At 44.3% G+C, this 19,007-nt stretch overlaps 1 protein-coding gene across 1 annotated transcript in view; it reads right to left on the minus strand.

Moving 5' to 3' along the window:
• Positions 1-3,400: 3,400 nt before the first annotated feature.
• Positions 3,401-19,007, minus strand: part of LOC142312786 (synaptonemal complex protein 2-like) — a 62,382-nt gene continuing 46,775 nt past the window's right edge. The window contains exon 4 of the mRNA XM_075351776.1: positions 3,401-3,613. Coding sequence (XP_075207891.1) covers positions 3,401-3,613 — 213 coding nt within the window. The remainder of the gene's footprint in view (positions 3,614-19,007) is intronic.

Consider the following 19,007-nt stretch of genomic DNA (forward strand, 5'->3'; position numbering starts at 1 on the left):
TGTGTGAGCGGACCTCAGCTGCTGGGGGCGGGCCGGCACTAAGGTGAGGAGGGAGGGATTTATCTCCCTCTCTCCTCTGTAGCCGGCTATTGCGATTCTCGCTCTGCACGCGTGGTACACCGGTGTACCGCGAGTGCAGTGCGATTTTTCTCTCGCCCCATACACTTGAATGGGTGCGAGAGAAAGAGCCTCGCATTACAATCGCAGCATGCTGCGATTGTTTTTTCGGTCCGATTAGGGCTGAGAAAATAATCGTTCATGTGCGCTGACACACAGGCTAAAATTGGTCGTTTTATCGCACTCCACTTGCACCATTTTTCTCGCCGTGTAGCTTAGGCCTTATAGTCCCTCACGATGTGTTTCTTCCATTGTGGCCAATTGCTTCCTACTCTGTCCTACTGTACAGTTATTAGCTAGACGTGTAGTAGACGGTGATCCCCAATTGTTCCTTAACTTACAAAACCCTCCACCAGGCTTCAATCCACCAAGGAAAACATGGGTTACTCTAAATCGTATCAGAACAAACTTTGGCGTCTGTGCAGTTCTTATGTATAACTGGAGAAAATTTGACTCTCCGATCTGTGACTGTGGAGCAGATTATCAAACTATCCAGCACATTGTTGAGGAGTGTCCCCTGAGATCCTGCCATGGTGACAAGAATGATTTCTATACTGTAAATGATAATGCTATTGCATATATAGAAAATCTTGATATTCAACTTAAATTTTTATCCTTTTGATATTTTTCAATCATTGTCTATTGACTAGTGTTTATTTTTTTATGATGGTAAGGTTTACGTTCATACGATTAAAATAAAAAAATAGCTATTGTATAGCTTCTCCTACTGCTTTTTCACTAATTGGCTTAGTCCAGAGTCTACAGGGGTGGAGCAGACATTTTTTTTTAAGTATAATTCTTAGTGTCAGCATCCTGGTGTAATTGAGCATACATCTATGGTTTCCTGTATCCCCCGTTGAAGTTTACAAGAAATGGATTTTACAGAAAATACCAAAAATCCTCTTATTTCTATTAACTGTAAAATCACTTAAACTGTGTCGACACTCGCTCAAGTGAGGTTGTTACGTCATGCAAACGCAGCGTTCAATCAGTGCCGGCTTCATGCCCCTCAACCTCATTTGAGCCACGCTACAGCGAGTGCTAGGAAAGCTGGAACAGCGCCATCATGGGAAGTCAGTATAAGAATTTTTTTATTTTAATGGGGTCAAGCAAATGAAATGAGAAGGGGTTGTCCAAGTAGTGGAACCTGAACTCTTGTGCCACCTATTGGAAGTAGCAATCCTAAAAGTCAATATTAACCCTTTAACAAGCCTTGTCATATGACTTAGTATACATAAGCCAAACCAGAATCAAAATTTGAAGACATTATGTTTTGGGGTATTGCCCCTCATCAGTGCAAAGTATGAGATCTGATTTGGCTAGGTGAGAAGCTAAGGCTAAAGAGTAGGTTTTTCCTTATGGACCCCATAAGAACACCATAAATACGGCAGCGCCCTGTGCATAGAGATAATAGACGGCATCCTACCCTATATCCTGCACTGTGGCTGCTCCCTGCTGTGACCTGGACTATCCAGATCACAGATCTGGGAGGAGCATTTATTGTGTGTTCCACTTTCTCCCTGAGCACGGTGGTGGCGGCGGTGGAGTGGAACAGTGTTTGCAACCTGAGCCTGGGATTGTACTAATGATGCCAGGCTGTCATCATCACTCCCCGATGCATGTACTCACCTCAGATCTCCGCTCCCAGCATCTCCTTCTGTCACTGCTCTGAGTGCTAACAAGAGGAGCTGCCGAGTCACCAGGCTGACAGGAAAACTGCTGGGAGCACAGGTCTGAAAAGTACATGTTTCGGGGAGCGATGATCTGCAGCCTAACACCATTAGTACAATTCCAGGCTCGTGCGGCAGATCACCACTCCTCACGGCATGTACTCATGTCAGGCTTTCGCTCCTGATAGTTCCTGCTGTCAGAGTTCTGAGCTCAGAGAGGGAAGAGTGTTGACAGGAGGAGCTGCTGGGATCGGAGGTGGCACGTTATTATCGGGGCACAGTAATATGGGGGCATAGTATTATGGGGCACAATAATATGGTGGCAGAGTATTTGGGGAACAGTATACAGTAGAGCACTATACCAGCAGTTCTCGGTGACACTTTCCACAGTTCAGGATCATTTTGCAGTCACCAACAAAATGGCTCCGCACTAAAGGTCCAGTCACACTAAGCAACTTACCAGCGATCCCAACAACGATAGGGATCGCTGGTAAGTTGCTAGGAGGTTGCTGGTGAGATGTCACACTGCGACGCTCCAGCGATCCCACCAGCAACCTGACCTGGCAGGGATCGCTGGAGCGTCGCTACACGAGTTGCTGGTGAGCTCACCAGCAACCAGTGACCAGCCACACGTGCAGAGAGCAGGGAGCAGCGCACACTGAGCGCTGGCTCCCTGCTCTCCTAGTTACAGCACACATCGGGTTAATTACCCGATGTGTGCTGCAGCTACATGTGCACAGAGCAGGGAGCAGCGCACACTGCTTAGCGCTGGCTCCTTGCTCTCCTAGCTACAGCACACATCGGGTTAATTAACCCGATGTGTCCTGCAGCTACATGTGCACAGAGCAGGAGCCGGCACTGACAGTGAGAGCGGCTGAGGCTGGTAACAAAGGTAAATATCGGGTAACCAAGGACAGGGCTTCTTGGTTACCCGATGTTTACATTGGTTACCAGCCTCCGCAGAAGCCGGCTCCTGCTGCCTTCACATTTAGTTGTTGCTGTTTCGCTGTCACACACAGCGATCTGTGCTTCACAGCGGGACAGCAACAACTAAAAAATGGCCCAGGACATTCAGCAACAACCAACGACCTCACAGCAGGGGCCAGGTTGTTGCTGGATGTCACACACAGCAACATCGCTAGCAACGTCACAAAAGTTGTTCGTTAGCAGCGATGTTGCTAGCGATGTTGCTTAGTGTGACGGGGCCTTTAGATGGTAAACTTCATCCTCCCTTATCCTTTTACAAACAACCAGAAGGGCAGGGGAGGAATTCCATCAGACACATGAGAGCAGATTCCGCCCACATTTACTGTAGTTGTAATGTGAGCTAGTTGTACACTAAGTTTTCAGCGGCTGCTTTCCCTAGTGTTTAAGAGTGGAAAATATCAAACTTTTTAAATTATTTTTTTTATATTTTCCTCAATTATAAACAAATGATAATATTTAAACAAAACATTAATACTTAAAAAAAATGTGTTTTGATTGTGCATTTCCCTTCCCTTTAAAAAATAGGTTATTTTGGCACATATTATTCATTTTCTATGTATAAAAAACTGAGGTCATATTATGATTTGGGGAATAATCTTTTAAAGTAATTTAGAAAGAAATGTATTTTATTTATGAGACAAATAACTGTCTAGATTTGTTATCGGTGATAAAGAATGCCTAGCAGGAAACAAGTAAATAAATATACTTATCTTTTCAACAAGTCCCTGATTGATCGCTGTTGTGAGCCATTCTTCATGACTGGAAGTCATGCATTTGGAAAACTTATAAATAACATTCAGCAACAGTGACACATTACTTATATCTTTCTTATCAAGTTCCTAAAAAACATAAATAACACTGAATATATGAAAATAAGTTACTTGCTGGGCAAAAGATAACTAAAGCAAGGATCAACTTCTTAAAAAACATAAATAAGAATCAATATATGAAAATAAGTTACTTGCTGGGAAAAGATAACCGAAGCAAAGTATGTGAATAAGGTATATGAAGTTAACAGGGTATTTTTATGTTATTAACCCCTTCACGACTGGCTGATTTTGTGCTTTCCAGGATTTTTTTTAGCCATTCTTCCTCCAAGAGCCTTAACTTTTTTATTTTTCCGTCAATATAGCCATGTGTGGGCTTGTTTTTTGCGGAACAAGTTGTACCTTTAAATGGAACTATTTGTTTTACCATATAGTGTACTGGAAAATGACAAAAAAATCCCAAATACGGAAAAATTGAAAAAAAAACCCTGTGATTGCACAATTGTTTTTGAGATATTTTTTTCACTTCGTTCACTATATGGTAAAACTCATGTGTCCATATGATGCCTCAGGTCGGTGCGAGTTTGTCGACACCAAACATGTATAGGTTTACTTTTATCTAAGGGTTAAAAAAAAAATCTGACGTTTGTCCAAAAAACGTGCCGCACTTTTTGCGCCATTTTCCACGACCCATAGCATTCTCATTTTTCGGGATCTGGGGCTCAGGCTTATTTTTTGAGTTTCGAGATGACGTTTTTAATGGTACCATTTTTGTGCAGATGCTACCTTTGATCGCATGTTATTGCATTTTGAGTAAAATTTGCCGAGACCAAACAACGTAATTTTGGCGTTTGGAATTTTTTTGCTGCTACGCCGCTTACCGATCAGATTAATTGATTTTATATTTCGATAGATCGGATATTTTTGAACGCGGTAATACCAAATTTGTGTATATTTTTTTTTAACCCTTTAATTTTCAATGGGGCGAAAGGGGGGTGATTTGAACTTTTAGAATTTTTTTTAAATTTTCAAAACTTTTTTTTTTTATTTTACTAGTCCCCCTAGGGGACTATAAGGATTAGCAGTGTGATCGCTCTTCCATATCTGCAGATGACATATACACAGCTGTGAACACCAGATATGCTCCTCCCGTTTCACACAGGTCTCGGCCAAGTGAAACAGGAAGTGAGTCATGTGAGCTACAGGAGTCATCATATGATCCTGTGCTACCATGACAACCATTGGATCCACGTGATCACGTCATGTGACTTCTGGTGTCGGGTGGTGACTAAACTTTAACCGCGACTATAATGGTGCTGTCACATTTTGACAGCGCCATTTAAGGGGTTAACAGGTATGGGCAGATTACGGATCTGCTCGTGCCTGCTAGGCACACATGTCAGCTGTACAAATCAGCTGACATGTGTGTGGATCCCTCCCGGTAGCCGGGTGGGATTAACACTATAACCCCAGAGATGTAATTTTACTGCCCAAAATCGTTAATGGGTTAAATTATTCTAGTTAGTTACCATGAAAATAGGCAAATTTAATAATTACTTACTTTTTCTATTGGTTCATTTTACTGCTGTGACAGTTTTTATTCTACATAGTGTACAGCTTGCTGCACAGAACTCAGACACCAAAGCTGGTCAATTATATGCAGTACTTAGAGCCCAGTAGATGAGTTAACTCCTAAGATGCCAGACACTTCTCTCCTGAAAGAACTCTTAGGCTGCTTTCACACATCAGTTTTTGGCCATCAGGCGCAATCCGGCAAAAACATGAAAAACGCATCCGGCATCTGTTGCCACCAGATGCGTTTTTTCCTCCATAGACTTCTATTAGCGCTGAATTGTGCCGGATGGCCTTACGTTCCAGCAAAGTGTGCTTGTCCGGCGGCTGGATGGAACATTGAAGTGAAAGTTTTTTCGAAAAAACGGATTGCGCCGAACGTTTTTTTTTCATAATGGAAGCCTATGGGCACCGGATTCGTCGACACACGTCATATGCCGGAAACCGGCGCCGGTTTCCGTTTTTCGTTTCTGGGCATGCCCACATGGTGTGTCCGTCGGTCTCTCTCTCTGTCGGTCAGTCTCTCCCTCCCTCCTTTATACTCACCGATCACGGGCGCGGCGCTGCACAGCTGTCACACTGCTCTGGCGGCTTCTCCTCTTTTGAAAATGCCGGACGCTCATTATTCTATCACGTATTCCCTGCTTCCTCCGCCCACCGGCACCTATGATTAGTTGCAGTCAGACACGCCCCCATGCTGAGTGACAGCTGTCTCCCTGCAACCAATGACCTTGTGAAGCTGTAGGAGGGGAAAAAGGCGCAATAGGGTCTTACCCGGTATGAGGGTGGAAAGACAAGACAGAGATACACTCACTTGATGAGGTTGTGCCAGTCAAAACCCCTTATGATAGCCTGTGAGTGCCTGGTGGTTTAGCAGCAGCCCCGGAGGAGGTTTCAGTGATATACAGGTAGAGGAGAAAACCGGGTGTATGCCGCGCTAGCAACCACTGATGCGTGTAGATAAAAAAGATTTTTTTTTATTATACAGTTCTACGCGTTTCAGAGACATCCGTCTCTTTCCTCAGGAAAAGAAATCCAATTGGATTTCTTTTCCTGAGGAAGGAGACGGATGTTTCTGAAATGCGTAGAACTGTATAATAAAAATAAATCTTTTTATCTACACGCATCAGTGGTTTCTAGCGCGGCATAAACCCGGTTTTCTCCTCTACCTGTATATCCTTGCAACCAATCTGTTACGTCACCGCCGGAGTCTGCTCCAGCGACTTCTGCTCCGATCGGCAGGCGACGCCGTGTTCCTGCCGTGGATGGTGCTGGTGATGGGAGAGAAGTCGATGCCAGCGGCACCAGTGGGCGCAGGCTCCGATCATCCACTGGGCTGGGTTAGCTTGGGATCTGCAGTACCGCTGGCTGACTGTGGGTGGCATGTGTCTTCCAGCTGAAGTTGCCAGCGTTCAGCTACAGCCAATGGGAAGACACCACACCCTTCTTATTTCCCCTCCTGTCACATGATTACTGCCAGATATAGTTCTGATTTTCCTGGCTCCTGTTACGTCCTATTCTGTTTGGTGATTCCTGTGTGTTGACTTCTGCGTGTTTTGACTACCCTTCTGCCTACTGTTTTTGTACCTTGCTGCCCGACCCGGATCTGACCTCTGCTACGTTTACTGACTACGTCACTGCCCGCCGCTTCTGTCCCTGTTCCGCAATTCCTGGTTTGACCCTGCCTGATTACTACTCTCATCGGACTGCAGCCTTCCACAGGTAGTGATCTCCAGTTCCCGGTGTAATTCCAAAATCCCTGTATAGAGGTTAAAGGGTTTCAGGGTTCTGGGGGTCCTACTTGGTGAGTGGCTTTCCTCTAGCCTCCCCTTTACAGCCCATCTGAGTCTGTGGATCCAGGCAGGCGTTACACAATCACAGCCGCCGGTGGGCGGGTCTGTACAGTGCAGTAAAATAAATAATTAAAAAAAACCGGGCGTAATATAGCCAAGGCAAAGCCACACAGCTGATGGCTGGTACTCTCAGGATGGGGAGCTCCACGTTATGGGGAGCCCACCACCCTAAAAATATCAGCCAGCAGCCGCCCGGAATTGCCGCATCCATTAGATGCGACAGTCCCGGGACTCTACCCGGCTCATCCCGAATTGCCCTGGTGCGGTGGCAATCGAGGTAATAAGGAGTTAAATGGCAGCTTATAGCTGCCACTCAAGTCCTAGGTTAATCATGGCAGGCGTCTCCCCGAGATACCTTCCATGATTAACCTGTAAGTGAAAGTAAATAAACACACTCAACGAAAAATCCTTTATTTGGAATAAAAGACAAAAAAATCCCCCATCATTTACCACTTTATTAATCCCCAAACACCCCTCCAGGTCCGGCGTAATCCTCACGACGCTTTCAGCTCTGCTACATGAAGCTGACAGGGAGCGCCGTAGCACACGACCGGTCTGTGTCAGCTCCACGCAGCAACTGAAGTGAGCCGCGCTGTCACCGGACACTTCACTCAGGTAGTGCCGGGGTGTGCGCGGTGATGATGGGTGCGGTAGTGCCGGTGTGTGCAGTGATGATGGGGGCGGTAGTGCCGGTGTGTGCAGTGATGATGGGGGCGGTAGTGCCGGTGTGTGCAGTGATGATGGGCTCTCTCCCTCTCTCGGCATGGAAAAAAAAAAAAAAAACGAATCTGCTTTTTGCTGCATTCGTCGCATCAGTTTTTACACAATCTGCGACGGATGCGTTGCATCAGGCACACACCGAATTGTGCCTGATGGCAAAAAACTGATGTGTGAACTTAGCCTTATCAATCGTGCATAATCAAAATCTCTAGTACCCAGCATGCGTAGTTTTCAAAGCAGATCTCCTTATCACAGCTCTCACTTTCCTGAGCTATATGTTTGTTCAAATGTACAAATCTGAATGTGTAAATAAAATCATAACAGTGTGGGTTCAGAACAAACAGTGACAGGCCATTTATTTGTTGTTAGATAGCCACTAACCATAAATGTCAGGAAAGGTGGACCACCTGCTCCAAGTAACCAGAAAGTAAAAGTGTTATTAGACAGTAGGATTATTAACGGTAGCGATTCACAAGCGAATACTTATGTCGTTATCATACAAGCACATTATTACAAAAGCAAATATTTGCTCGAAAGATCGCTGTTGAGGTTGATGGAAAGTCACTAATTGCTCCCAAAAGCATGTATTACAGCTTTTAGCGACTTATTACAAGGTGAAATTTTATGCCCACAAGTGATAATTTTTAAGCAAGTTGAAACATTTGGTTTTGCAAGAATTGAACGATCTTACAATCACTAGCAGCTTTTACACATACACTGTCTTTAGATCTGTCTTAAAGATCTTATAAGTTGCTGTGAGCCTCACATTTCCGTTAGAATACACTGCAAAAGCAGTGTGAACTAACCTCAACCCCTTCATGCACCAAACCATACATGTAAGCCATAGTGGTGTTATTTATTACACAATGCAACTACAGTGGGGGGAAAATGTATTTGATACACTGCTGATTTTGTAAGTTTTCTGTCACGGGGAGTATGGATGGCATAGGGGCCCCTCAGCTGACCCTAAGGCTGGGGACCCTATGCTATCCCTTATCCTGACGATAGACTTGAAGGTAGTCAGGGTTGAGCCAGCAGCGTGTCCCTGTCTCCTGTTGGGCCCTGATTTAATACCCCCGCACCCACAACCCAAGGCTGGGCAGGACACAAAGAATGACACCTCCCACAAAACAAAGAAACAGGGATAAACTGAAACTCACATGCAAATATCCACAGAGGAGAGACAAAAAGACACCGGAGGGAATAAACCAAAGGGAAAGGAGTAAGTCACACCAAGGAGCTATCATGCAATGCAGACAACAAATTGCTGATCACCAAATGGAGTATCACCGGGATATCATAACTGCAAGCAGAAACTATCTTTGGCGGTCTCCTACTACACACCCCAGCCTTAAATAGGAGACCAGCTGTGGAAGGAAATTAGCAACCTGGTTCTCAGCACGCTGCTCCAACAATGATTAACCCCTGCACGTCTGGAAGCAGTGAAACAACTGAGCCGATGCCCAGCCGAGCTAAGCACTTAAGAGACCAGGTTGCCTGTCGGACTCTGCAATGTGAGCAGAGTTTGATGCAGTAGAAGTATGGCACATGTCAGTACCCCTCCCTCTACGAGGGGCCTTCGGACCCTCAGGAAGCACTGATCCTGGCTTCTCCGGATGTCTGAGATAGACGGACCTGACTAGGCGATCTCATAGACATTGGAAGCAGGCACCCAAGTCCTCTCCTCAGGATCATAGCCCTGGAAGTTCACCAGATACTGCAGGGACCGCCGCACCTAACAAGAATCCAAATTCTTAGAGACTTTAAACTCCAGAACCCTGTTGACTACCACAGAGGGTGAACCGGCGGCAGGGCTCCCTGTTCCACAAACTTTTTCAACAGAGATTTGTGAAATATGTTGTGTATCTTGTAAACCGCCGTCAGGGACAACCGATAGGCCAGTGGATTGACAATGGCAGAGATCGTAAATGGACCAATAAAACGAGGAGCCAACTTAAGAGAAGGCACTTTAAATTTCAGATTTTTAGCATATAACTACACCCAGTCACCCACACACTGATCCGGGTCCGGCACACGACCACAGTCGGCCACACGCTTATATTTGGAGCTTATGTCACACAAGTGCTTTTGAACCTTAACCCATGTAAATGCCAATGCGGAGCCAGCTTGATCCTCCTCTGGTACCCGAGAAGAGTAACCCTTGCCTAAGGTAGAAAACCGCAGATGTTGGCCAAACACACAGAAAAAAGAAGACACTCCCAAGGGCTGTTCGTTGTTGATAGAAAATTCCGCCAGAGGGAGGAATGTCGAAAACTCCTTCTGATTATCAGAAACAAAACAACGCAAGTATTGCTCAAGGTTCTGATTTACACGTTCCTTTTGACTATTGAGCAGTGGTTGGAAAGTAGACGAGTAGGATAACTTAATCCCCAACCCAGAGGAAAAATATATCCAAAAGTTAGCTATGAACTGCATACCCCTATCAGACACAATGTCAGATGGAACCCCATGGAGTCAGACCACCTCCTGAATAAAACTGAATAGGATAACTGAAGTGAGCACTAATATATATATTATGAGTGCAAGCCAAAAATTACATACTATATACGGATAAGGCTGCACATCAAACTTAGATAATAGTATAATGCCTCAAGCATATGGACAAATATTGGAATATACAATGAAAAATGCTACTTGCTAATTTGAACATGTGAATAATGAATTGCATACCTGCCATGAATATTAGGAAAAAGGAGATATTTAGCAATCGCATTGATCAATGTAACTGAGCCCCAAGGCCTCGTCAAGGCATATCTCTATATTGGGGTCCCTAGCTCTGTGACCCTAACTGTGTGTCATCTCATTGCAATTAAAAACTGCTATGGGTGGAGAGGGGTAACTAAGGACTTTCTTATATAGGAGATGGAAAAAACATGGCCGAAAGGGGCGGAGCTGTGTTCACATTCAGAAAAAAACTACATATAACTGAATAGGATAACTGAAGTGAGCACTAATATATATATTATGAGTGCAAGCCAAAAATTACATACTATATACGGATAAGGCTGCACATCAAACTTAGATAATAGTATAATGCCTCAAGCATATGGACAAATATTGGAATATACAATGAAAAATGCTACTTGCTAATTTGAACATGTGAATAATGAATTGCATACCTGCCATGAATATTAGGAAAAAGGAGATATTTAGCAATCGCATTGATCAATGTAACTGAGCCCCAAGGCCTCGTCAAGGCATATCTCTATATTGGGGTCCCTAGCTCTGTGACCCTAACTGTGTGTCATCTCATTGCAATTAAAAACTGCTATGGGTGGAGAGGGGTAACTAAGGACTTTCTTATATAGGAGATGGAAAAAACATGGCCGAAAGGGGCGGAGCTGTGTTCACATTCAGAAAAAAACTACATATAACTGAATAGGATAACTGAAGTGAGCACTAATATATATATTATGAGTGCAAGCCAAAAATTACATACTATATACGGATAAGGCTGCACATCAAACTTAGATAATAGTATAATGCCTCAAGCATATGGACAAATATTGGAATATACAATGAAAAATGCTACTTGCTAATTCAGTTTTTTTCTGAATGTGAACACAGCTCCGCCCCTTTCGGCCATGTTTTTTCCATCTCCTATATAAGAAAGTCCTTAGTTACCCCTCTCCACCCATAGCAGTTTTTAATTGCAATGAGATGACACACAGTTAGGGTCACAGAGCTAGGGACCCCAATATAGAGATATGCCTTGACGAGGCCTTGGGGCTCAGTTACATTGATCAATGCGATTGCTAAATATCTCCTTTTTCCTAATATTCATGGCAGGTATGCAATTCATTATTCACATGTTCAAATTAGCAAGTAGCATTTTTCATTGTATATTCCAATATTTGTCCATATGCTTGAGGCATTATACTATTATCTAAGTTTGATGTGCAGCCTTATCCATATATAGTATGTAATTTTTGGCTTGCACTCATAATATATATATTAGTGCTCACTTCAGTTATCCTATTCAGTTATATGTAGTTTTTTTCTGAATGTGAACACAGCTCCGCCCCTTTCGGCCATGTTTTTTCCATCTCCTATATAAGAAAGTCCTTAGTTACCCCTCTCCACCCATAGCAGTTTTTAATTGCAATTAGATGACACACAGTTAGGGTCACAGAGCTAGGGACCCCAATATAGAGATATGCCTTGACGAGGCCTTGGGGCTCAGTTACATTGATCAATGCGATTGCTAAATATCTCCTTTTTCCTAATATTCATGGCAGGTATGCAATTCATTATTCACATGTTCAAATTAGCAAGTAGCATTTTTCATTGTATATTCCAATATTTGTCCATATGCTTGAGGCATTATACTATTATCTAAGTTTGATGTGCAGCCTTATCCGTATATAGTATGTAATTTTTGGCTTGCACTCATAATATATATATTAGTGCTCACTTCAGTTATCCTATTCAGTTATATGTAGTTTTTTTCTGAATGTGAACACAGATCCGCCCCTTTCGGCCATGTTTTTTCCATCTCCTATATAAGAAAGTCCTTAGTTACCCCTCTCCACCCATAGCAGTTTTTAATTGCAATGAGATGACACACAGTTAGGGTCACAGAGCTAGGGACCCCAATATAGAGATATGCCTTGACGAGGCCTTGGGGCTCAGTTACATTGATCAATGCGATTGCTAAATATCTCCTTTTTCCTAATATTCATGGCAGGTATGCAATTCATTATTCACATGTTCAAATTAGCAAGTAGCATTTTTCATTGTATATTCCAATATTTGTCCATATGCTTGAGGCATTATACTATTATCTAAGTTTGATGTGCAGCCTTATCCGTATATAGTATGTAATTTTTGGCTTGCACTCATAATATATATATTAGTGCTCACTTCAGTTATCCTATTCAGTTATATGTAGTTTTTTTCTGAATGTGAACACAGCTCCGCCCCTTTCGGCCATGTTTTTTCCATCTCCTATATAAGAAAGTCCTTAGTTACCCCTCTCCACCCATAGCAGTTTTTAATTGCAATGAGATGACACACAGTTAGGGTCACAGAGCTAGGGACCCCAATATAGAGATATGCCTTGACGAGGCCTTGGGGCTCAGTTACATTGATCAATGCGATTGCTAAATATCTCCTTTTTCCTAATATTCATGGCAGGTATGCAATTCATTATTCACATGTTCAAATTAGCAAGTAGCATTTTTCATTGTATATTCCAATATTTGTCCATATGCTTGAGGCATTATACTATTATCTAAGTTTGATGTGCAGCCTTATCCGTATATAGTATGTAATTTTTGGCTTGCACTCATAATATATATATATTAGTGCTCACTTCAGTTATCCTATTCAGTTATATGTAGTTTTTTTCTGAATGTGAACACAGCTCCGCCCCTTTCGGCCATGTTTTTTCCATCTCCTATATAAGAAAGTCCTTAGTTACCCCTCTCCACCCATAGCAGTTTTTAATTGCAATGAGATGACACACAGTTAGGGTCACAGAGCTAGGGACCCCAATATAGAGATATGCCTTGACGAGGCCTTGGGGCTCAGTTACATTGATCAATGCGATTGCTAAATATCTCCTTTTTCCTAATATTCATGGCAGGTATGCAATTCATTATTCACATGTTCAAATTAGCAAGTAGCATTTTTCATTGTATATTCCAATATTTGTCCATATGCTTGAGGCATTATACTATTATCTAAGTTTGATGTGCAGCCTTATCCGTATATAGTATGTAATTTTTGGCTTGCACTCATAATATATATATTAGTGCTCACTTCAGTTATCCTATTCAGTTATATGTAGTTTTTTTTTCTGAATGTGAACACAGCTCCGCCCCTTTCGGCCATGTTTTTTCCATCTCCTATATAAGAAAGTCCTTAGTTACCCCTCTCCACCCATAGCAGTTTTTAATTGCAATGAGATGACACACAGTTAGGGTCACAGAGCTAGGGACCCCAATATAGAGATATGCCTTGACGAGGCCTTGGGGCTCAGTTACATTGATCAATGCGATTGCTAAATATCTCCTTTTTCCTAATATTCATGGCAGGTATGCAACACCTCCTGAATAAAGACTTGAGCCAGCATCTTTGCATTAGGTAGGGAAGGTGGAGCCACAAAGTGAGTCATCTTAGAAAACCTGTCCACCACCACCAAAATAGCAGTGTTACAAGCAGAGCGGGGAACATCCATGATGAAGTCCATGAAAATGTCTGTCCAGGGTTTGCTAGGTACCTCCATTGGTAATAAACACAGACGGATGGGAGTGCGACGGTTTGGACCGTGCACAGACAGTACAAGCAGACAAATAGGAGACGATATCTCGACGAATCCTGGGTACCTTTAACCCCAAGATGGCCCGCAAGGACCGAATCAGAGTCATTGTGTTCCCCCAAAACCTTAAGCCACAGACTCAAATTCTTTGTTGGGGAGGTAGTGCCTCCTCTTGGGCCCCAGCGATCTGAGATTCCACCTCCGTACTGAGCGCTGACACCACGACCCCCTTCCGTAAAATGGGCACTGTATCCTCCGGCAGCTCCCCCCACGAAAACACTGGGAAAGCACACCCATCTTGGTGTTTTTAGAACCCGGGCAGTAAGTAACAAAAAATTAAATCTATTAAAGAACAGGGACTAGACACTTCCGGGAGGCGGAGCTATGAGGTAGCTGCTTTTATCATGAGCTCCTGCAGCAGCCTAGGCCAAAAACGTTATCCAGGCCCATTCTAACATCTCAAGGCTGCAGGGATAAGGCCAGGACAAGGGGCGCACATCAGGCCCGGCTCTCCTGATACTCCGGAGGTGAAAGGTGTATGCTGCACCACAAAGAAAGGAGTGCTCTGACACAAAGCACCAGGCTGCAGGCTGTGGGCTGTGCTGCACAGAGGAACGCTGCCCATCCTCCCTGCTCCCCCTGCAGCTGTGCCACTGCAAACGGAAAACACCCGGGACCTGGTAAGAGAGGGGTTAAATATCGGGCACTAACATCCAGAAGGAGACAGGGAAGGGGACTGAAGTGCTTCCAGCGGCAGCCATAGTTTTCAGTGAACTCTCACACACTCCCCTCCCTGCCACAGAAGAATTAGTGAAACACCGAGCAGCAGCAAGCTCAGCAAACAGGACTGCACGCTGTGTTTACCTGTCACACAGAGCTCCGTGGACAGGCCCACCGTCTGAAATACTGTGAGTGAGGAGGGAGCTGAGAGCCCCTGGAGACATTCGGCTGTGAGAGCAGGTCAGGAGATAAACAGGGGGCTGTGAAGGGGGCAGATACATCCCTGCAGGTCTCATCTTAAATGGCTGCTGCACAAGGTCTGTAATCTGCAACAGTAAACAGAGGCAGATAAGCCTGAAGTGCATCACAGCTCAACTTGATTAACCCCTACTTCACCACTTCACCAGCACTGACAGTATAGAAGAGGGTGAAAAACAAAAAGAAGTGGGATCAGTCATCTGGCCTGCCTCCTGCCTGGTCTTTTTCAAGTAACATCTATACACTCTCATACACAGCGTGGAAATAATTGTGAAACAGCCAAGTTTACCACACAGATGTAATTAAGCTTATGTTATTGTGATGTCACCACAGTCTCTAAAGAAGCTCCATATTTACAGTTCTTACTATGGATAAATTTGTGGGTAAGAGCAATGCTACACAACCAAGTAAAGGAATTAGACCGCAAAGACGAAACCAAAATGCACCCCCATCACCAGGGGCTTCCCCTGAGGCAACTACAGACCCACCCCAGGCCACTGCTAAGGCCATCACGGATCTCTTGATGCCGGTGATTGATGGGCGGCTGGCAGCCTTCCAGTCTTCATTAGACGTTATAGTCACCCAAGTTAATGCCCAGGGTTCAAGGCTAACAGATGTGGAGCAGAGGGTCTCTGACATGGAGGACTCTGTAAAGGAAATTTCAGAGATGCTGGAGAGCAGGAATAAGGACATTGCTGTATTGCTGGACAAGGTAGATGATCTTGAGAACAGGTCCAGACGCAATAATTTAAGGTCGGTGGGCGTCCCTGAATCGGTTCGGCAAGCTGATCTACTGAAACTCACTTCAGAATGGCTACCAGGAGCTTTGAACTTGGATCTAAAGTCGGGGCCAATTGCTATTGAAAGGGCCCACAGAGTGGGCCCACCTCGAAATGATGGAGAGGTCAGACCCAGACAAGTAATTTTTAAGGTCCTGGACTTCCAAGACAAGATCAGATTGCTGACAGCATTTAGAAAAAAATCGTTCACTTACCTACAATAACTCTAAACTGCTTTTGTTCCAAGATTACTCAGCAGCCTTGACAACAAGACGCAAAGCCTTCAATCCAGTATGCAAACTATTGGCGGAAAAAAATATTCGCTTCAGTCTACTGTATCCTGCTGTTCTACGCTTCACTACAGGGGGAAAGAATTGGACTTTTGAAGATCCTAAGTTGGCTTTAAATTACTTTCTTCAGGAAAATGGAACTTCGCCAGCAGTCAACACAGACACTTAAATCGGAGACGTCACTGTGCTACAGTTCTGATGTTCATTCTGTTTTTCCTTTTTTTTTTCAGTGTCAGGACTGCCAGAGAGGCAGGTGACATTGCCATTAGATTAAGGTTTTTGTTTAGTTGCGAAGGGGTTAGGGGGCTCTGCGTGCGTACCTTTAGTTTAGCTCTCATATGGGTTGTCGCGTTTACTCACTGGGATGGACGAGGGAACCCAAATAGGTTGTTTATAATTTTACAATTAATTCCTCCTTCTGGAATAGGATAAATGACTAACACAGAGAGCACAAATGTGTCCACGATTAAATCGCTGTATTGGTGCTCCTGGAATGTTAACGGGTTAAACTCTCCTATTAAGAGGAAAAAAGTTTTAAATTATCTACATCGTTTAAATTGCCATATTGTCTTCTTACAGGAAACACACTGGATGAAGGGCAATCACCCATTTCTTCACAGCAGAAAATATGCCGTATGCGCAGAAGCGTCATTTACGAGAAAACAAAGAGGGGTAGCTATATTGATCAATAAGCATATTAGTCATTAAGTTCTGGAGGTTTCAGAGGACCCTATGGGGAGATTATTATTGGTGAAAGTGAAGATAGAGGGCACTATCTACAACTTAGCAAACATATATGCACCAAATATTCCTGATCCACAGTTCAGAGCCAGATTGATCGAAAGTATCACAGGTTGGGATATGACTAATTTAATTGTAGGTGGAGATTTCAATGAGGCTCATGATGGAATTTTAGACAGGTCAAGTCCCCAGCCATCTCCTCTATTGGTGCTCCATAGTGGTTTGCAATATCTCGTCAATCAATTGGGACTAATAGACACATAGCGCATGCAGCACCCAATAGATAAAGATTATACATTTTATTCACATGTCCATGACTTACATACACGGATTGACTATTGGCTACTAAGCCCAGCACTGATGCCACATTTACTTTCCTCCAACATCCTAGACATCTGTATTTCGGATCATGCACCGGTTACTTTTAATTTGTTATTATCTACCACATTACTACGGGAAAGAAGGTGGAGGTTTCCTTCATATTTATATCAATCTGAGGATTTCAAAGCTTCTTTACAAAACTACTGGAGCTTTTATGAGAATGATAATCACGAGCATAGTGGGGACGCTGGTTTGTATTGGGCTGCCTCCAAGGCAGTAGTAAGAGGTCAGATAATATCATATGTCAGCCATAAGAGAAAAAAAGAGAAATTTGTTTACTTACCGTAAATTCTTTTTCTTATAGTTCCGACATGGGAGACCCAGACCATGGGTGTATAGCTTCTGCCTCCGGAGGACACACAAAGTACTACACTAAAAAGTGTAGCTCCTCCCTCCTAGCATATACACCCCCTGGATAACCAAATCTAGCCAGTTTAGTGCAAAAGCTGAAGGAGGACATCCACCCACAAGTAGAGATAGAGCAAAACCCGGAACAACCGGCACCTCTGTCTACAACAACAGCCGGTGAAAACACACGGAACAAGAAAACTGCCAACAGGCAACAGGGAGGGTGCTGGGTCTCCCATGTCGGAACTATAAGAAAAAGAATTTACGGTAAGTAAACAAAATTCTCTTTTTCTTCATCGTTCCTTATGGGAGACCCAGACCATGGGACGTCTCAAAACAGTCCATGGGTGGGAATAAACAGAAAACTGAGAAGTAGGCAAAACCTAACTTCACAAATGGGCGACAGCCGCCTGAAGGATGCGTCTGCCCAAGCTCGCATCTGCCGAAGCATGAGCATGCACTTGGTAGTGCTTTGAAAAGGTGTGCAGACTAGACCAAGTGGCAGCCTGACAGACCTGCTGAGCCGTAGCCTGGTGCCTGAAAGCCCAAGAGGCACCGACAGCTCTGGTCGAGTGTGCCTTGATCCCCGGCGGGGGAGGCACCTGAGTACTCTGGTAGGCATCGGATATGGCCAACCTGATCCAACGAGCTAGGGTCGGTTTAGAAGCCGAGAGACCCTTGCGCTGACCTGTGGTCAGCACAAAAAGAGAGGTGCACCGCCTAAGAGCCGCGGTGCGTGACACATAGATCCGGAGCGCCCACACCAGATCTAAAGTATGCAACGCTTTCTCAAAGCGATGAACAGGGGCCGGACAAAGGGAAGGCAATGAAATGTCCTGGTTAAGGTGAAAAGGAGAGACCACCTTAGGAAGAAAGTCCGGAGTCGGACGGAGAACTACCTTATCTTGATGAAAAAACAAAAAAGGTGACTCCGAAGAGAGCGCGGCCAAATCAGAGACTCTCCTGAGAGAAGTTATGGCCACCAGAAAGACGACTTTTTGTGAAAGTCGAAACAAAGAAACTTCCCTAAGAGGCTCAAAGGGGGGTTTCTGTAAGGCCGTGAGGACCAGATTAAGGTCCCAGGGATCCAAAGGCCGCCTGTAAGGTGGAATGATGTGAGATGCGCCTTGCATGAAGGTGCGCACCTGAGCCAGTCGGGCGATACGCCGCTGAAAGAACACTGACAGAGCCGAGACCTGTCCCTTAAGGGAATTGAGGGATAGTCCTAGCTGCAGACCGGACTGTAGAAAGGACAGGATGGTTGGCAAGGAAAAAGGCCAAGGGGCATGGCCGGAAGAACGACACCAGGACAGGAAAATTCTACAAAGTCCTGTGGTAAATCTTTGCCGAGGAAGACTTCCGAGCCTGAGTCATAGTGGAGATGACTTCGGGAGGAATGCCGGAAGCCGTCAGGATCCAGGACTCAAGAGCCACGCCGTCAATCTGAGAGCCGCAGAATTCTGGCGGAAAAACAGACCTTGAGAAAGAAGGTCTGGGCGGTCCGGGAGATGCCACGGAACC

The sequence above is a fragment of the Anomaloglossus baeobatrachus genome, chromosome 5 (genome assembly GCF_048569485.1).
Source record: "Anomaloglossus baeobatrachus isolate aAnoBae1 chromosome 5, aAnoBae1.hap1, whole genome shotgun sequence".
NCBI lineage: Eukaryota > Metazoa > Chordata > Amphibia > Anura > Aromobatidae > Anomaloglossus > Anomaloglossus baeobatrachus.